At 34.5% G+C, this 21147-nt stretch overlaps 1 protein-coding gene across 1 annotated transcript in view; it reads right to left on the bottom strand.

Moving 5' to 3' along the window:
* LOC148944118 (uncharacterized) overlaps window positions 1-21147 on the bottom strand; it is a 131494-nt gene that overhangs the window by 27165 nt on the left and 83182 nt on the right. Inside the window, exon 4 of the mRNA XM_089099831.1 lies at window positions 2414-2557. Within this exon, the coding sequence (XP_088955957.1) occupies window positions 2414-2557 (144 nt within the window). The remainder of the gene's footprint in view (window positions 1-2413; window positions 2558-21147) is intronic.

A 21147-nucleotide genomic window follows, 5' to 3' on the forward strand; every position in this document is an offset into this window, starting at 1 on the left:
AGAGGGAAATTTGGTTACACTTATAAACTAGTGAAATCACGCTGAATTAAATAAAAAATCCTGAATTTAGGCCTAAAATAGTGAACAAAACTTAGATGGAAAGCTATCCCGGGGTTTATAAAAACATAGTTGACCAGATAATCAATGAGTATGATTAACTAAGGAAGGCATAAAGTTTAAAATCTTTTGATATTTTGAAGCTAAAGCTGACAACTACCTTCATCCCACCTCAGATAATCAGGTATGTGTGTACCTATGTTCGTGGAAAAAATAAAAAATAAAAAGGGCACTTGTTATGATATACCCCCTACCTAATATTCTTCTAATATGTTTCTCTTATGATCAATCCTAATAAGATATACCAAAATAAGATAACAATACAATACTTTAGAAACAAATTGGCTATATATTTGCATATTATAGAGAGGGGGGGGTAAAGTAGCGGGTCTGCATGCCTAGTGTGTTAGGTACAATTATTCTGCATATTACGAGTATATAGTAAGGACTGTTTTCTAACTTTACACTGTCCGAATACTTTACCCCCACCCCCCCCTCTAATGTGCAAATATATAGCTCAAGTTATATATTTTCCATCTATTTTGTCACTTCTCTTTGTCTTATCTCGCGCTAAGCTGAAAGAAACTAAAGAAAAAAAAACTGGTTGTATAATGCGTCAATGAATGACCAGATTGAGCAATAGGGGGTTTATCATACAAGTACCATAAAAAGTAAATGACCAATATTGTCAATATTGTCAAAATGACAATATTGATTAATATTGTCATCTTTCTTGATAAAACATTCGAATGTTTGAAATATGTATCTTGATAAATTATCTTTAGTACGAACCCTTGTTGTGATGACCTATGTTCTTTGGGTATTTATAAACTCTGAATACAAGCGATATTTTTCTTATTTTTCGTTTTAATTTCATTTGAGCTAAGTATGAGTAATTATATTGTAACCTTCAAGATAACGATGAAATGCATTTCGCAAATTTTTGTTAAAAAATTATGAAATTCTAGATTTTCTTCTTTTTAAAATATAAAATATAAATGAAACAGTTCTCGGTAATGGACTGTAAGTAAAGGGCGATACAGGCTAGTAGTAAACAAAATTCTAATAGAATAATTTCAATAACAATGTAGACAATCAAAGGAAAAATTTTTTATGGTGATTTCAAATATATAAAATTCATGAAGCTTAAATTATCCGTCAAAAGCTTCGAGCCTGATAAAATTTGCCTGAGCTTCCAAAAAGGAAGATACAAACGCAAAAAGACAAGTGATCTTAGTGAAAATCGCATTATCAAATTCAGCACATTTAGAGAAACCTACTGCACATGATTTCAAGTTCCTATCTGTAAAAACGTAGAATTCTGTCTTTTTTTGCGAAAAAAAAACATCTATGAAAAAGAAAAAATATGTACACCGACGCACAATTGCATCAGCTATTATAGAGTATTGCCATCAAGCCATTTTTTTCGTGGGGGAGGGGCAAGTGCCTGATACCTCAGAAGTTCATTTTTATGCCCGAATTTTCTAACTTTCCATGAGCGTTCAGATAATATAGAGGAGGGCCTCAGGGAGGGAGGGTAAAAAGTAACCTTTCATCTTCCTTCATTTAGACTAATGTGCGACGAAGCGTGCAGTATGAGGCCTGAGTCGACGAAAACTCCTTTCGTTTTGCAGAGACGATAGTTCATTTTGGATAATTATTCTTTATTCAAAAAGCGAATACACTAAATGAGCTTCTTCCTCGAAAAATGGCTATGCAAAAGTTAAATTTTAATTTACAAAGTTAGGTTTGACGGCCGGTAGCCCTATAGTTTTATCCTGGAAATGCTGTTAAAAGCAAAAATAAATTAAATAAAACACTAATTCGATTCAAATGAAAGTAAAGAACAGCATTAAAACATAAAATATAAACAAACAGAAATCATTACAAATGTGAGGAGAGTTCCCCTTCTCACCTCCCTCCCCTCGCTCCATAGGCTAAAGTTTGACTTTTTGTTTTAATTCCTTAAAAACGACACAAGGGCGTTGATTTGAAACATTAAATAGTATTAAAGTATTATATTTTAACTTAAAGAGTGGGGTTTGAGAAGGGGGCAGCCCCTCTCATATAGAGAATAATTTCTGTTTGTTTTAGGCTTAAGTTTTGATATCGCTATTTACTTTATTTTGAAAAAAATTGTTTATTTTATTTAGTGTACGTAAAAGCTGGCTGCCTTCACGACAGGAGAAAAGATAGTTCAAAAATACTATAAATAAATACTATATACAAAATACTACATACAAAAATATAGAGTTCAAAAATCCTTATTACTAGCAGCTCAACAAGCTGTGGAGATATGAATGTGAAGATGAAGCAGTTAATGAATATATAATAAATAAAAACGATGATTGTATACCTTGATTGAGACACGGGTTGCTATCGCAAGGGTCGAAGATATCGCAAAATTCACCGTAAAATCCTTCGTTACAGCTACAGAAGAAGTCACCCGAATCCGACTCAACGCATGCGCCTTGATTACATATACCCACGCCACCACAAGCTGAAAAAAAAATCTTATTAACGGATTGCCTTTGGCTGATCATATCAGCCAAAGAATTAACAGAAAAAGCGGCTTAAGCTTCGACCTATGAATAATCATGGTAATTATTTAGTGGTCAACATCTGGAAAACTAAGGTTAGCCAAAATATTACCCCCGGAACAATTAACATAGAAAAGAAAACATGAATGATAAAAAAAACCAACACATCTGTGAGTTTCAAATAAACACAAGCCCACTTAATTTCAGTTTACGAGCGTCAAATTGAAAAAAAGTGGTTTCCTGTAGGCTAAAGATACAAATGCCTAAAAAAAAACTCATAAGCAAATAAATCTTAAAGAAAAGGATTATTTCCCGCAGTTTAATGCTGCAGAAATCATTTGTTTACAAAAAATCATTAGTGCAGTCTTCACACAGAAAATACTTTACGCTCGTTTATCTCTGTTCCTTTACCTCAGTCCCCGGAGCTGACACACATTATTTTTTGAATGAAGGAGGATAGTATAAAAAAGGATATTTTTTAAATAAAAGATAATATTCTTTTTAAATAAGAAGGATAATGTTTAGTTAATTATACTTTAAAAAAAGCTGTTTTAGTGCAGGATAATAATAATTAAGATGGATAATATCCTTTTTCTTAATGAAAGTTTTTTTTTAAGAAGGAGATTTTTTTTTAATAAGAATAAAATTCCTTCAATGATAATACATTTTAAACACTGTTTTTTTTTAATGAAGGATAATAGTATATAAGAAGGGAGAATAATATTCAAAAAATATATGGTTCAGAGAACATAACAAGAGAAAAAATTTCCTAAAAAATGAATCAAACCAAAGTAAGACTAAAATTGCGAGAATAATACTTTAGCGTATTATAATATTAGTATGGATGAAACATAATAAAAACGCGGATTTCATTGTTTCTCTGATGAGCTTACGACGCATTAATGCAGCATGCTTGGACTACTATCGAGAACAGTGTCTTAAACCAGTTTTACAACTCGTTGCACTCCTCCTTCCAACGGTCTCCCTGGAAGCCAGGTTTCCAGGTCTCTCTGGAAACCTGGAGACCTGTCTATTGTTTAAAAAAAAGAAAGAATTCAACAAGCAAAGCACTACATAAAGAAATAGGCCTTTCGATTTCCAATCGAACGAGCCCTTTTTGAGTTCCTACGACAACGCTTTCTATAAGCACCTTATATGCCCCCAGGGCATAAATTACAACCCTTATCGTAAGGGCTGTGAGGGGGGTTGTCATCCTCAAAGACTAATTTCCAGAACTTTCAACTACGTTAAACAAGATGGCTATCTCAAAATTTTGATTGGATGTGTTTGGGGAAATGGTGGGCGTGAGAGGGGCGTTAGTTGCTCTCCAGTTACTTTTAACTATTAAAAAAGGCGCTAGCCCTTTCAATTTTCAACCCCTGCCCTGAAGGCTTGGGGGGTGTCATCCTCAAAGACCGAATTTCCTGAACTTTCTACTACGTTGAACAAAATCGCTATATGAAAATTTTGATTGGATGTGTTTTGGGGAATAGTGGGCGTGAGAGGGGGTTTAGTTACCCTCCAATATTTTTCGACTATTAAAAAGGGCACTGGCCCTCTCAGTTTCCAATTGAATGATCCCCTTTTGAAGGTTTTACGACAACACTATCTATAAAAATCTCATATGAGTAGTATTGCTACAATTAAAGGTAGCGGACAGTCCCCCCATATAGCTATAACGATAAGTAGCGGACAGTACTCCCATATAGCTATAATGATAAGTAGCGGACAGTACTCCCGCCATACAAGCAGACAGTATAATGACCGGATTCAACTACCGTGAAAATTCGTACTGTTCACGAAACCATGGTTTTGGAGTTAAATAACATGTTTCTGTTAAAAGTCGTGAGTGTTTCCATGGTATGCTGATTCATTTCCTGGTATGATTTTATGAAATTCTTTCTTTGGATTAATTTGTTAGGTGTGAATGTTTTATGTTTAACCTTGAACAAGGGTATAAAAACTTTGACATTGAGTGATTTCCTCGGTTCAAAATTGGCGTCTGAAATATAATGATGCATTCTAACAAAAGGATTATTGATGAAAGCTACACGCAAGAAGTAAGTTATTCTTTTATATTCTTAGTGGGTAAAGAAATTAATTCTAATAAAATTTATCGGGTGGTTTATAAAGACCCCATTATAGTTAACAGATTGTTAAATATTTTTCAACCTGGGTCTCCAGAGGTCGGTAAAGAGCAATATCAAAACAAGAAAAAAGTATGTAAACACTGCATTTAAATGGCTTGCGAGCTTAGTACATGAGGTAAATCGTACCTATTTTTTATTCCGGCCCAAAATTCACCCCCCCCCCCACCACTATGCCACAGAAGTCCATCCCCCACTTTTGATTTTTTCCAAAACAAAACAAACTGATTTTTTTTCCAGGATTGGAAAGTGTGTAAACATGATAGTGTTATTGTAGCATTGAATGCCGACAAGGAGAAGTATTTGAACTATGAAACAAGTATAAGTGGTCGCACTATTGGAAATGTATGCGTGCATTGTCATGACAGTAAGGAATTAAATTTCTTTGGAGTACCAAAAAAATTCCATTGTACAAATGGTGGATATGCGAGTGTGAGATATCCAGAGATAATCAGACTCAAAGAGAATGCCAACATAAAAATAATAACTGATGAAGAGGGGTATCTTCTTGCTAGTGCTTTTGGTAACATGCTACCTGTTGATAGAACCTATTGTCATCATTTATGTATTACCATTTTAAAGAAGACAAGAAGAAGACAGGCACACTCCTGCACTAATGTCATTAATCATATCTTGTCTACGTGCCAAAATTGTTATCTGTGTAAAAATAATGTTAAAATAGACAGTGGAATTACAGACAAAATAAAAAGGGCACTTGCAGACAATATCATCAATGAAAATAAAGATGAATTGATGGAAATTTCTTTTGTTCAAGGAGTTGATGGGTGAAACATTCCAGTGAAACCTTCTGCTTTAACTGGAGGCAGTGAGATTTGTGAGCGATACATAGGGTCAAGAAGCTATAGTCAAAACTAGACTACTATTCATCAGCAATCAGGCACTAATGTCATTAATCATATCTTGTCTACGTGCCAAAATTGTTATCTGTGTAAAAATAATGTTGAAATAGACAGTTAAATCACAAACAAAATAAATAGGGCACTTGCAGACAATATCATACATGAATATAAAGATGAATTGATGGAAATTTATTTTGTACAAGGAGTTAATGGGTGAAACATTCCAGTGGAACCTTCTGCTTTAACTGGAGGCTATGAGAATTGTGAGCGATACATGGGGTCAAGAAGCTACAGTAAAAACTAGATTACTATTCATCTGCAATCACCATGATATACCTCCCAACCATTATTGTCACAAGAAGAACATACCACTCTCGAATAAGAGGATGTTAGACCTAGAACCTTTTTATTCATAGATATTCATAAGGTGTAATATACTATGTGTCATTATTGGAATAAAAAAAAGTTCCTTTACAATAAGTTATTGTTTCGTTTATTTGTTAGGGGCACACTTTTTTAGACACTGGAACGCATTTTTTCTTAACGTCATTATATTGATATCTTTAATTTAAGAAATAAAATGGAATGTGTATGCTCGTCATTATTTTTTTTTTTGATAAAGTAGAACAGGATATTTTTTGTGCACTAGTTTCCTAGCAGTTTCATGAGGAGAAAAATCAGTTTAAATGTTTCACGAAGAGAAAAAACCAACATGAACTTTGAAACATCAAGAGAATGTAATAGTGACAAAGTAAACCACGAAAAAAACTACTGAAATATTCCAACTCTTGCATTTCAACGAAAAAAAAATCCAAAATGAACTTTGAAACATCTTCAGAATGTATCAGTGAAAGGTAAACCACGAAAAAAAACTACTGAAATATTCCAACTCTTGCATTTCAACGAAAAAAAAAATCCAAAATGAACTTTGAAACATCTTCAGAATGTAACAGTGACAAGATAAACCACGAAAAACAGTACTGAAATAATCCAACTCTTACATTTCAACGATAAAAATCCAAAATAAACTTTGAAACATCAAGAGAATGTAACAATGGCAAGGTAAACCACGACAAACAGTACTGAAATATTCCAACTCTTACATTTCAACGGTAGAAATCCAAAATGAACTATGAAACATCAAGAGAATGTAACAGTGACAAGGTAAACCACGACAAAACACTACTGAAATATTCCAACTATTACATTTCAAGGGGAAAAAAAAAATCTAAACTGAACTTTGAAAGATCAAGAGAATGTAAAAGTGACAAGGTAAACCACAACAAAACATTACTGAAATATTCCAACTCTTACATTTTAACGAAAAAAAAATCCAAAATTAACTTTGAAACATCTTCAGAATGTAACTGTGACAAGGTAAACTACAACAAAACATTAGTGAAATATTCCAACTCTTACATTTTAACGAAAAAAAATCCAAAACGAACTTTGAAACATCTTCAGAATGTAACAGTGACAAGGTAATCCACGACAAAACACTACTGAAATATTCCAAATCTTACATTTCAACGAAAACAATACAAAATGAACATTGAAACATCTTCAGAATGTAACTGCGACGAGGTAAACCACGACAAAACACTACTGAAATATTCCAACTCTTATATTTCAACGAGAAAAATCCAAAATAAACTTTGAAACATCTTCAGAATGTAACAGTGACAATGTAATCCACGACAAAACACTACTGAAATGTTCCAAATTTTACATTTCAACGACAAACATTACAAAATGAACTTTGAAACATCTTTAGAATGTAACTGTGATAAGGTAAACCACGACGAAACACTACTGAAATATTCCATCTCTTACATTTCAACGAAAAAAAACCAAAATGAACTTTGAAACATCTTCAGAATGTAATAGTGACAAGATAATCCACTAGAAAACACTACTGAAATATTCCAAATTTAATATTTCAATGAAAAAAAATCCACAATGAACTTTGAAACATCAAGAGAGTTAAACAGTGAGGAGATAAACCATTACAGAACACTACTGATATATTCCAAATCTCACATTTCAACGAAAAAAAAAATCCAAAATGAACTTTGAAAAATCAAGAGAATGTAACAGTGAATAGTTAAACCACGAGAAAACACTACGGAAAGATTCCAACTATTATATTTCAATGAAAAAAAAATACAAAATGAACTTTGAAACATCAAGACAGTTTAACAGTGACAAGGTAAACCATGACAAAACACTATTGAAATATTCCAACTCTTACATTTCAATAAAAAACATCCAAAATAAACTTTGAAACATCTTAAGAATGAAACAGAAACAAGGTAAACCATGACGAAAAACTGTTGAACTATTCCTACTCTTGCATTTCAACGAAAAAATCCAAAATGAATTTTGAAATATCTTCAGAACGTAACAGTGACATGGTAAACTATGACAAAATACTACTGAAATATTCAAACTATTACATTTCACTGAAAAACATCCAAAATGAGCTTTGAAACATCTTAAGAATGAAACAGAAACAAGGTAAACCATGAAAAAACACTATTGAAATATTCCAACTCTTGCATTTCAACGAAAAAAGTCCAAAAGAAACTTTGAAACATCTTCAGAATGTAACAGTGAGATGGTAAACAACGACACCACACAACTTAAATATACCAAATCTTACATTTATCCGACAAAAAAAAGCCGAAATGAAACTTGGAATTTATTCAGAATGTAAAAGTGACAAGGTAAGGCTCGACACAACAATAATGAAGTATTCCAACTTTTACATTTCAACAAAAAAAATCAAAAATGATCTTTGAAACATCAAGAGAATATAACAGTGACAAGGTAAACGAAGACACAACACTACTGAAATGTTCAAAATCTTAAAATTCAACGAAAATAAAAAAAATGAACTTTGAAACATCAAGAGAATGTAACAGTGACAGTGTAAACTATGACAAAACACAACTGAAATATTCAAACTCTTACATTTCAACGAAAAACAAATCTAAAATGAAACATCTTCAGAATGTCACACAAACACACACACACACAGACACACACACAAACACAAACACAAAAAAACAAAAAAAAAAACAAAAAAAAACACAAAAACACAAAAAAAAAAAAAAACACAAAAAAAAACGCACGCACAACAAAACAAACACACAAGCACACAAAAACAAACATACACACACACAAATACACACAAACACATACACATGAAAACATACAAACAAACAAACACACACAAACACAAACACACAAACACACACACACACACAAACATACACACACATAAACACACACACACATACACACACACACACACCCACACACCCACACACACACCCCCCACAAAACACCCAAAAAAAAACACAAAAAGAAAAAAACACACACAAAAACAAACAAACAGACACAAAAACACACACAAACACACACACACAAACACACACACACAAACACACAAACACAAACACACAACTGAAATAATCCATCTCTTACACTTCAACAACAAAAAAAAATCAAAAATGAACTTTGAAACATCAAGAGAATGTAACAGTGAAAAGGTAAACCACGACAAAACACTACTTAAATATTCCAACTCTTACATTTCAACGAAAAATAAAAATAAAAAATGAACTTTGAAACATCAAAAGAATGTAACAGTGACAAGGTAAACCACGACGAAACACTACTGACATATTCTAACTCTTGCATTTCAAGTAAAAACAAATCTCAAATGAAACATCTTCAGAATGTCACACACAAACACACACAAACACACACACACAAACACAAACAAACACACAAACACAAACACACAAACACACACACACAAACACCCGAACAAAAACACGCGCACGCAAAAACACACACACACAAACACACACAAACACAAACACACACACAAACACACACACACAAAAAAACAAGAAAAAACAAACATACACAAAAACAAACACACACAAACACACAGACAAACAGACCCACAGTGAATTAGGGTCACTTGGCGTGGCGCGCCACGCCAAGTGAACCTAACTTGAAAGCAGTTATTTGAAAAAAGGGTGGTATTGTAGGTTGGCTGCAGGCACCCGGTTGCACGCTCTTTTTTTTTGTTCGTGAAATTTGTTGCATGTTGATTTACTTGTGGATTACTAAAGTTTTTTTTTTGTGAAACTGGTTGCATGTTGTTTTTTCTCCTGTGTGTGTGTTTGTGTGTGTGTGTTTGCGTGTGTGTTTGTGTGTATGTTGTTTGTGTGTATGTGTGTTTGTGTGTGTGTGTTTGTGTGTGTGGGCTTGTTTGTGTGTGTGGGCTTGTTTGTGTGTGTGTTTTTGTGTGTGTGTTTGTGTTTGTTCGTTTGTTTGTTTGTGTTTGTGTGTGTGTGTGTTTGTGTTTGTGTGAGTGTGTGTGTGTGTGAGTGTGTGTTTGTGTTTGTGTGAGACATTCTGAAGATGTTTCATTTTAGATTTTTTTTTCTTTCGTTGAAATGTAAGAGTTGGAATATTTCAGTAGCGTTTTGTCGTGGTTTACCTTGTGATTGTTACATTCTCTTGATGTTTCAAAGTTCATTTTGGATTTTTTTTTTTCGTTTAAGTATAAGAGTTGGATTATTTCAGTTTTGTGTTTGTGTGTGTGTGTTTGTGTGTGTAGGTGTTTGTTTGTGTGTGTTTTAGTGTGTGTGTGTGTGTTTGTGTGTGTGTTTGTGTGTGTGTGTGTGTGTTTGTTTGTTTGTTTGTGTTTTTTTGTGTTTGTTTTTGTGTTTTTGTTTATTTGTGTTTGTATGTTTGTGTGTGTGTTTGAGTGTGTGTGTACATGTGTGTTTGTGCGTGTATGTTTGTGTGTGTGTTTGTGTGTGTGTGTGTTCGTGTGTGTGTGTTTGTGAGTGTGTGTTTGTGTGTGTGTGTTTGTGTGTGATTGTGTGATTGTGTGTTTGTGTGTGTGTCTGTGTCTGTGTGTGTTTGTTTGTGTGTGTGTTTGTGTGTGTGTGTCTGTGTGTGTGTGTGTGTGTTTGTGTGTGAAATTCTGAAGATGTTTCATTTTAGATTTTTTTTTCTGTTGAAATTTAAGAGTTGGAATATTTCAGTACTGTTTTGTCGTGGTTTACGTTGTCAGTGTTACATTCTTTTGATTTTTCAAAGTTCATTTTTTGATTTTTTTTTTATTTTAAATGTAAGATTTGGAATATTTCAGTAGTGTTTTGTCGTTGTTTAAATTGTCACTGTTACATTTTCTTGATGTTTCAAAGTTCATTTTTGATTTTTTTTGTTGAAATGTAAGAGTTGGATTATTTCAGTAGTGTTGTTTCATCGTTTACCATGTCACTGTTAAATTCTGAAGATGTTTCAAAGTTCATTTTGGATTTTTTTTTTCGTTGAAATGCAAGAGTTAAAATATTTCAGTAGTGTTTTTTCGGCGTTTGCCTTATCATTGTTACATTCTGAAAATGTTTCAAAGTTCCTTTTGGACTTTTATTCGCTGAAATGTAAGAGTTGGAATATTTCAGTAGTATTTTGTCATGGTTTACCATGTCACTGTTACAATCTGAAGATATTTCAAAATTCATTTTGGATTTTTTTCGTTGAAATGCAAGAGTTGGAATATTTCAATAGTGTTTTGTCATGGTTTACCTTGTTTCTGTTTCATTCTTAAGATGTTCATATTGGATGTTTTTCATCCAAAGTTCATTTTGGATGTTTTTCATTGAAATGTAAGAGTTGGAATATTTCAGTAGTGTTCTGTCATGGTTTACCTTGTCACTGTTAAACTGTCTTGATGTTTCAAAGTTCATTTTGTATTTTTTTTTTCATTGAAATATAATAGTTGGAATCTTTCAGTAGTGTTTTGCCGTGGTTTACCTTGTCACTGTTACATTCTCTTGATGTTTCAAAGTTCAATTTGGATTTTTTTTTTGTTGAAATACAAGAGGTGGAATATTTCAGTAGTGTTTTGTCATGTTTTAACTTGTCACTGTTAAAATGTCTTGATATTTAAAAGTTCATTTTGTATTTTTTTTTCATTTAAATATAAGAGCTTGAATCTTTAAGCAGTGTTTTGTAATGGTTTACCTTGTCACTGTTACATTCTCTTGATGTTTCAAAGTTCAATTTGGATTTTTTTTCTCGTTGAAATGTAAGATTTGGAATATTTCAGTAGTGTTCTGTCATGGTTTAACTTGTCACTGTTAAAATCTCTTGATGTTTCAAATTTCATTTTGGATTTTTTTTTCATTGAAATGTAAGAGTTGGAATCTTTCAGTAGTGTTTTGTCGTAGATTACCTTGTCACTGTTACATTCTGAAGATGTTTCAAAGTTCATTTTGGATTTTTTCGTTGAAATGTAAGAGTTGGAATATTTCAGTAGTGTTTCGTCGTGGTTTACCTTATCACAGTTACATTCTGAAGATGTTTCAAAGTTCATTTTGTATTATTTTTCGTTGAAATGTAAAATTTGGAACATTTCAGTAGTGTTTGTCGTGGATTACCTTGTCACTGTTACATTCTGAAGATGTTTCGAAGTTTATTTTGGATTTCTTCGTTGAAATGTAAGAGTTGGAATATTTCAGTGTGTTTTGTCGTGGTTTACCTTGTCACTGTTACATTCTGAAGATGTTTCAAAGTTCATTTTGTATTGTTTTCGTTAAAATGTAAGATTTGAAATATTTCTGTAGTGCTTTGTCGTGGATTACCTTGTCGCTGTTACATTCTGAAGATGTTTCAAAGTTCATTTTGGATTTTTTTTAGTTGAAATGTAAGAGTTGGAATATTTCAGTAGTGTTTTGTCGGGGTTTAACTTGTCACTGTTACATTCTGAAGATGTTTCAAAGTTTATTTTGGATTTATTTTTTCGTTAAAATGTAACAGTTGGAATATTTCACTAGTGTTTTGTCGTAGTTTATCTAGTCACTGTTGCATTATCTTTATGTTTAAAAGTTCAGTTTAGATTTTTTTTTTCCTGGAAATGTAAGAGTTGGAATATTTTAGTGATGTTTCTTCTTTGTTTGAATTGTAACTATTAAGTTATCTTGATGTTTCAAAGCTCATTTTGGATTTCTACCATTGAAATGTAAGAGTTAGAATATTTAAATATTGTTTGTCATGGTTTATCTTGCCATTGTTACATTCTCTTGATGTTTCAAAGTTCATTCTGGATTTTTACCGTTGAAATGTAAGAGTTGGAATATTTCAGTACTGTTTGTCATGGTTTATCTTGTCATTGTTACATTTTATTGATGTTTCAAAGTTCATTTTGGATTTTTTTTTTTCGTTGAAATGCAAGAGGTGGAATATTTCAGTAGTTTTTTTTCGTGGTTTACCATTTCACTGTTACATTCTGAAGATGTTTAAAAGTTCATTCTGGATTTTCTTTTTCGTTAAAATCCAAGAGTTAGAATATTTCAGTAGTGTTTTGTCGTGGTTTACCTTGTCACTATTACATTCTCTTGATATTTCAAAGTTCATGTTGGTTTTTTCTCTTCGTGAAACATTTAAACTGATTTTTCTCCTCATGAAACTGCTAGGAAACTAGAGCACAAAAAATATCCTGTTCTATTTGATCAAAAAAAAAAAAAATAATGACCAGCATACACATTCCATTTTATTTCTTAAATCAAAGATATCAATGTAATGACGTTAAGAAAAAATGCGTTCCAGTGTCTAAAAAAGTGTGCCCCCTAACAAATAAACGAAACAAAAACTTGTTGTAAAGGAACTTTTTTTATTCCAATAATGACACATGGTATATTGCACCTTATTAATATCTATGAATAAAAACGTTCTTGGTCTAACATCCTCTTATTCGAGAGCGGTATGTTCTTCTTGTGACAGTAATGGTTGGGAGGTATACCATGGTGATTGCAGATGAATATTAATCTAGTTTTGACTATAGCTTCTTGACCCTATGTATCACTCACAAATCTCATAGCCTCCAGTTAAAGCAGAAGGTTTCACTGGAATGTCTCACCCACCAACTCCTTGAACAAAAGAACTTTCCATCAATTCATCATTATATTCATAAATGATACTGTCTGCAAATGCCTTATTTATTTTGCCTGTGATTTCACTGTCTATTTTAACATTATTTTTACACAGATAACAATTTTGGCACGTAGACAAGATATGATTAATGACATTAGTGCAGGAGTATGCCTGTCTTCTTCTTGTCTTCTTTAAAATGGTAATACCTAAAAGATGACAATAGGATGTATCAACTGGTAGCATGTTACCAGAAGCACTAGCAAGAAGATACCCCTCTTCATCAACTATTATTTTTATGTTGGCATTCTCTTTGAGTGCGATCATCTCTGGATATCTCACTCTCGCACATCCACCATTTGTACAATGGAAATTTTTTGGTACTCCCAAGAAATTTAGTTCCTTACTGTCGTGACAATGTACGCATACATTTCCAATAGTGCTAGCACTTGTACTTATTTTATAGTTCAAATACTTCTCCTTGTCAGCATTCAATGCTACAATAACTCTATCATGTTTACACACTTGTCAATCTTGGAAAAAAAATCAGTTTGTTTTTTATAAAGAAACTTTAAATGAGAACCATCAGCCCTCATGAATATAAGTATGAGTATGCATAAAAATATGCTTGAAAACTTATATAATGAGTATCATTCTATTTTTTCTGATATTATTTAGAGATGAAAAAAAAAGTTGAAAAAAAGTTAAAAAAACTGTCAGAAAAAAAGTCAAAAAAAACAGTCAGAAAAAAAACTGTCAGAAAAAAAAATAAAAAAAAACCGTCAGAAAAAAAAGAAAAAAAGTGGTCACTACAAACATTATTTTTCTAATAGTATAAGTTGCGACACACATATCTATATCATTCCTATTTTGAAGTTGGAAAATATTAAATGTGAGTTTTTTGTGTTTTAAGTGTGTTTCATGACATTCTAAGAGATGTAAATAAAAGTTAAAAAAAAAGTTAAAAAAAAATAAAAGAAAATAAAGTTAAAAAAAATTGTGGGGGTGGGTCGAGGGAGGGGGGGGGTGTTGAAGGGAGGGGGTTGGTGGAGTGGGGGATGGACGACTGTGGCATAGTGGTGGGGGGGTGAACTTTGGGCCGGAATAAAAAATAGGTATGATTTACCTCATTTACTAAGCTCGCAAGCCATTTAAATACAGTGTTTACATACCTTTTTTTATTTTGATATTGCTCTTTACCTACCTTTGCAGATCCAGGCTCAAAAATATTTAACAATCTGTTAACTATAATGGGGTCTGTATAAACCACCCGATAAATTTTATTAGAATTAATTTCTTTACCCACTGAGAGTATAAAAGAATAACTTACTTCTTGCGTGTAGCTTTTATCAATATTCCTTTTGTTAGAATGCATCATTGTATTTCAAATGTCAATTTGGAACTGAGAAAATAACTCAATGTCAGAGTTTTTATACCCGTGTTCAAGGTTAAACATAAAACAGCCACACCTAACAAATTAATTTACAGACAGAATTTCATAACATCATATCAGGAAACTAATCACCATACCATGAAAACACTCACGACTTTTAACAGAAACATGCTATTTAACTCCAAAACCATGGTTTCGTGAACAGCACGAATTTTCATGGTAGGTTTAATCCGGTCATTGTACTGTCTGCTTGTATGGTGGGAGTGCTGTCCGCTACTTATCGTTATAGCTATATGGGAGTACTGTCCGCTACTAATCGTTATAACTATATGGGGGGACTGTCCGCTACCTTTTATTGTAGCAATACTACTCATATGCCCAAAGGCGTAACTTACAACCTTTGCCCTGGGGGCTCTGGGTGATTTGTCATCCTCAAATACATAATTTCCAGAACTCTCAACTACTTTGAACAAAATGGCTGTCTCTAAAATTTGATTGCATGTGTTTTGGGAAATGGTGGGCGTGAGAGGGGGTTAATTACTCTCCACTCATTTCCGACTATTAAAAAGGGCACTAGCCCATTCAATTTCCAATCAAACGAGCCCTTTTTGAAGTTTCTACAATAACTTTCTGTATAAACCTTATATGCCCCCAGGGCATAGCTTACAACCTTTGTAATAGGGGTTCTGAGGGGGTTATCATCCTAAAAGACCTAATTTCCAGAACTCTCAACTACGTTGAACAAAATGGATACCTCAAAATTTTATTCGGAATTAGCATTAAAACAGTGCATTTTGATTTAATCTTAAGGCAACATTTAGTTTTTAAACATAATGGGCAAATGGGAGGGTGGGCGTGGGAGGGGGACTAGTTGCCCTCCAATCACTTTCGACTATTAAAGAGGGCATTAGCCCTTTCAATTTCCAATTGAATGAGCCCTTTTTGAAGTTTCTACAACATTGCTTTCTATAAAAACCTTATATGCCCCCAGGGAATAACTTAAAACCCTTGCCCTGAGGACTGTGAAGGGGAAGGGTTGTCATCCTTAAAGATCTAACTTCTAAAACTTTCAACTACGTTGAATAAAATGGCTATATAAAAATTTTGATTGGATGTGTTTGGGGAAAAGATCGGCTTGAGAGGGAGGTTAGTTACCCTCAAATCCCTTTCGACTATTAAAAAAGTCCTTTGAATTTCTAATCGAATTAGCCCTTTTTGAAGTTTCTACAACACCGCTTTCCATAAAAACTTTATATGCCCCCAGGGCTTAACTTACATCCCGTGCCCCGAGGGCTGGGGGGGGGAGGGGCTGTCATCCTTAAAGACCAAATTTCCAAAACTTTCAACTACTTAGAAGAAAATGGTTATATAAAAATGTTGATTGGATGTATGTGGGGAAAAGGTGGGCGTGAGATGGGGGTTAGTTACCCTCAAATCCCTTTCGACTATTAAAAAAAGGCACTAGCTCTTTCAATTTCCAATTGAATGACCCCTTTTTGAAGTTTCTACAACATCGCTTTCTATAAAAGCCTTATATGCCCCCAGGGCATAACTTACAACTCTTGTCCTGAGGGCTGTGGGGGGAGGGGTTGTCATTCTTAAAGACCTAATTTCCAAAACTTTCAACTACGTTGAATAAAATGGCTATCTAAAAATTTTGATTGGATGTGTTTGGGGAAAAGATCAGCGTGAGAGGGGGGTTAGTTACCCTCAAATCCCTTTCGACTATTAAAAAAGGGCACTTGCCCTTTGAATTTCCAATCGAATGAGCCCTTTTTCAAGTTTCTACGATAAAGATTTCAATAAGAACCTTATATGCCCCCAGGGCATAACTTATAACCCTTACCCTGAAGACTGTGGGGGGAGTGTCCTGCTCAAAGCTATAATTTCCATAACTTTCAACTGCATTAAAAAATGGCTATCTCAAAACTTTTGTTGGATGTGTTTGGGGAAATGGTGGGCGTGGAAGGGGTGTTAGTTGCCTTCCAATCACTTTCGACTATTAAAAAAGGCACTAGCCATTTCAATTTCCAATCGAATGAGCCCTTTTTGAAGTTTCTATGACAACGCTTTCTATAAAAACCTATATGCCCCCAGGACATATTTTACAACCCTTGCCCTGAGGGCTGTGGGGGGTTGTCATCCTCAAAGCCCTAATTTCAAGAACTTTAAACTACGTTAAACAAAATGACTATCTGAAAATTTTTATTGGATGTGTTTGTGGAAAAAATGAGTGTGAGAGGGTGGTTAGTTAACCTCCGATCACTTTCGACTATTAAATAGGGCACTAGCCCTTTGAATTTCTAATCGAATGAGCCTTTTTTTAAGTTTCTACGACAACACTTTCTATAAAAACCTTATACGCCCTCAGGGCATTACCTACAACCCTTGCCCTGAGGGCTGTTTGGGAGTGTCCTCCTCAAAAACATAATTTATATCAGGAAATCAACTACGGTGAACAAAATGGCTATCTCAAAATTTTGATTGGATGTGTTTCGGGAAATGGTGGGCGTGGAAGAGGAGTTAGTTTCCTTCCAACACTTTTAACTATTAAAAAGGGCACAAGCCACTCCAATTTCCGATTGAATGAGCCCTTTTCGAAGTCTCTACGACAACTTCTTCGATACGAAGTGCACTGGTCTAAAGGAGAAAAATAATAAACAATACATTGTGCCATCATCGTTCTTATATGCCCCCAGGGCATAACTACAACCCTTGCCTTGAGGGTTATGGGGGAGTGTACTCCTCAAAAACATATTTTCTATCTGAAAATCAACTACGCTGAGCAAAATGACTATCTCAAAATTTTGATTGGATGTGTTTGGGGAAATTGTGGGCGTAGAAGGGGTGTTAGTTGCCCTCCAATCACTTTTGACTATTAAAAAGGGCACGCGTCACTCTAATTTCTAATCGAATGAACCTTTTTCGAAGTTTCTACGACAACTCCTTCGATACGAAGTGCCCTGGTCTAAAGAAAAAAAAAATCAATACATTGTGCCAACATCGTTCTTTACTTAGGCAGTGCTATTGAGCTGCTTATGATATGAAGTACCGCCCCGATGTAAAATGAAACGCTGAGCCCGAAAATGAAAGCAAATTTTGATGTACAATTTACCAGAAAAAAAGTTTCATAATTATCAGTATGTGATTTTACCCTTCTCATCGTTGTGACTTCTTTTTCACCATTCTATCAGAAGGCAACTATTCTGATAGAAAATGATAAGCTGAGCACCAAAATCAAATTAACCTGATGTAATGTCTACTCGAAAACCCGTTGCATATTCATCATTATGCAGTTTTTCATTTTCATTTGCCACGTTTATTTTACGCCTTATTTTCCACCAATTCGTCGATTATTGGTAAAAAAAAATTGCGACCGAAATGATTTTTCCACCATGTTATAAGAAAAAAAAACTGAACAACATATCCAAAGTTGCACATTCTAGGTCGACGTAAAACTAGTTTTTTTTGCGTATCAGTTTTCTCACTTTCCTAACACAAAAATTAAGTTCTGGTGGTTGTTCATTTTGCTTGAACTGAATTATTATTCCGATGTAAAAAGACGAGTGCGAAAATCGAGTCAAACTTGGTGCACGGTATATAAAAAAAGTTTCTTAATCATCAGTATGAGATTTTAACGCTTCGCGTCGTCGTGACCCCATTCTTTTTCACCAGACCATCTTTCACGGTCTAAATTTTCGGTTTGGAGACATAATAATTAGTTAGCCTGAGTCTGATCGTCGCTGGCTCCATCACCTGATGGGTCGGCTTTAAAAATGTGATTGAAAGATGTCTATTAAAACATGAAAATATTAGAAAAGGGAAATCATCTATGAAACTAGTTTTCAGCGGCCGACATTTGAAATCCCTCTCAGAATAAACTGTTATGAACAAATTGACTAGTCTTCACAACTGATAAAATTATCAAATCACCTTTATGAACATTTGAAAGACAGAATTAACTCCTACTATTCACAACTTATTCTTTTGATTCAGATATCTAAGTTTCGACATTCTCCTCATCGTTATAGCTTTCAATTCTTGGAGAGTTAGAACATGCTCTCTATCTGCATGTTTTACACGCTGCAGTGCAAGATAAGCTGTTTTTAAGGCAGCTATATATCACTGAGCTACATTCCAGTTGACAGGAGCACTTCACAATTTTCAGAAGCAGACGAGGGGCTGGTGGGACGTCAGTAGTCAATAGATACAAGAAGTCATCTTTATTTTTCCAACCTCATTTCTCGGATTTAAGTTCAGAATTAGGATCTCTACACCATACATGAACTTGGCAGAAAAACCTGTAACTGTAGAATTTAGCCACATCAGAAGTTGATGGTAACTGTTCTGGGTGGACGAACGTGCTAGCAGTAGTCACCTTCTTTTTAAAAACTTCCCTGCGGAGTTCATTCAGATTTTCCCCTTTTGATGAGCCATATATGATGAGTAGAGCGTCTTTTCCAGCAGCCCTTACTTCCTCCATCGAAGCTGACTTCCGCATGAAAACTGCAGCTGATGTACGAAAATTGCAATCTACCAGTAGCTTCTTCAGAGCAAGGCCTTTTCCCACACTGTGGATCCGTGAAGAAGAGTCACAGCCTAAAGCCTAAGATGGCGTGAGGCAAAAAGAATCAGATGGCATGTTTCTTGGCCCAGCTTCTCTTTCAATTTGTGAATATCACATATTCGGGGAGTTTTGTTCGACTTTGGCTCAGGTGCAAAGAGTAGTTTCTTTCTTGATAGGTCACCATGATAACATAATAAAAACAAAAGATAAGTATGATCTCGAATGACGGCAGTGTCGTAATACCGGGAAGAATTAACAGCAGCTTGCACAATTGGGACATCTGCATCACCAGGTGCAAGGACTACGACGAAGCCCTTTGATGGGAGATAAACAGCCAACGCACAGATAAACCTGACCTTGTTTTTCTTGCAGGACAAGAACTCATCATTTTTATTTCCAGCTGCATATCTGCTGTGAAGAAGATCTCACGGACGATTATACGAATTTTCTTCGGCTAGGCCATATTCTTTATGGTAACTTCGCCATCGTAGCCGTCAAACACAATAGTGGCAGAAGGATACTTTTGGGTCTTGTAAGTACCATAATGGTCAAGAATTTCGGAGTATCGTTAATTTTTGGCCCATAAAATTCTGTGCAGAAGAGCTCCACCATCGAAGATATATCGAATGCCCTTGGGAAAGGGATTAGAGTGCTCCTCAATATTGCAAGCCAGTGCTATAGCCTTTGCAAACTCTGGCTTGTTCGGAGACCTTAGCATGCAAGAACTGTCAAAAACTGATGCCGGGTAGGAGCACAGTTCGTGTTGAAAGTACTCAGATTCTGTGAGATTGATCCTCTTTGCTAGCGTGATGAACCTCTGAAAAAGGAGAATGGGGTCCGATCTGATGCAATCTCCACCTGGATTCTGCTTTGTAGTAATTTGAACTACCTGTTGTTTTCGTCGAAATACAAAATCAGCGACCAGCCTTCCAGAAATGGAGTCAATGATTTTTAGGCCTAAATCTCTAACATAATCAACGTTGGCAGATTCGTAGAATGTCAGACTGTTGGTGATGTTTCTTAATTGAAGATCCCCATTAAATAGTGATCCTTTTTCTAAGAAATCGATAACGATCTGGATGTCTTTACAGTGTCTTAGCTGCCTCGGCTTGAATGTTTCTTTATGTTGTTCACTAGTTAAATAGGAAAACCTGTGACATACCCTCCATCAGAAGATTTAATGCAGAGCAGACTGGTCGAGACAAAACCCATGAAGACCTTTGAACCTCTGTCATGCCAATTCTATCGGTAAGACCATCGGCCGGAATCTATTATAATGTCTGATCACATGCAACACATTCTGGAAAGCTTGATAAACGGTGATGTGAAAATATCTAGGAACAATTCAAAGTTTCCCAAAATCGAATAAACAAAGAACTACATCAACTCACAAAATTCAACGACCCATCTAAAATTCAATCTGTCAAATTTCAACGTCGCATAACAGTAGTGATGATCCTATTGAAATGAACCCTACAAGGAAACCTACAAGCCTGAGGCATGAATATACAGTGCAGTTTGACGAGCAAATTGTATAAAGTGATCAAACAAGTTATATTTGGAACTAGGAACGAGCTTGTGTAATGTAATCAGACTGGTTTAGACGATATATGCTTTAGCAAGT

Source organism: Artemia sp. Qi Xiang Cuo, chromosome 14 (genome assembly GCF_049724085.1).
Source record: "Artemia sp. Qi Xiang Cuo chromosome 14, ASM4972408v1, whole genome shotgun sequence".
NCBI lineage: Eukaryota > Metazoa > Arthropoda > Branchiopoda > Anostraca > Artemiidae > Artemia > Artemia sp. Qi Xiang Cuo.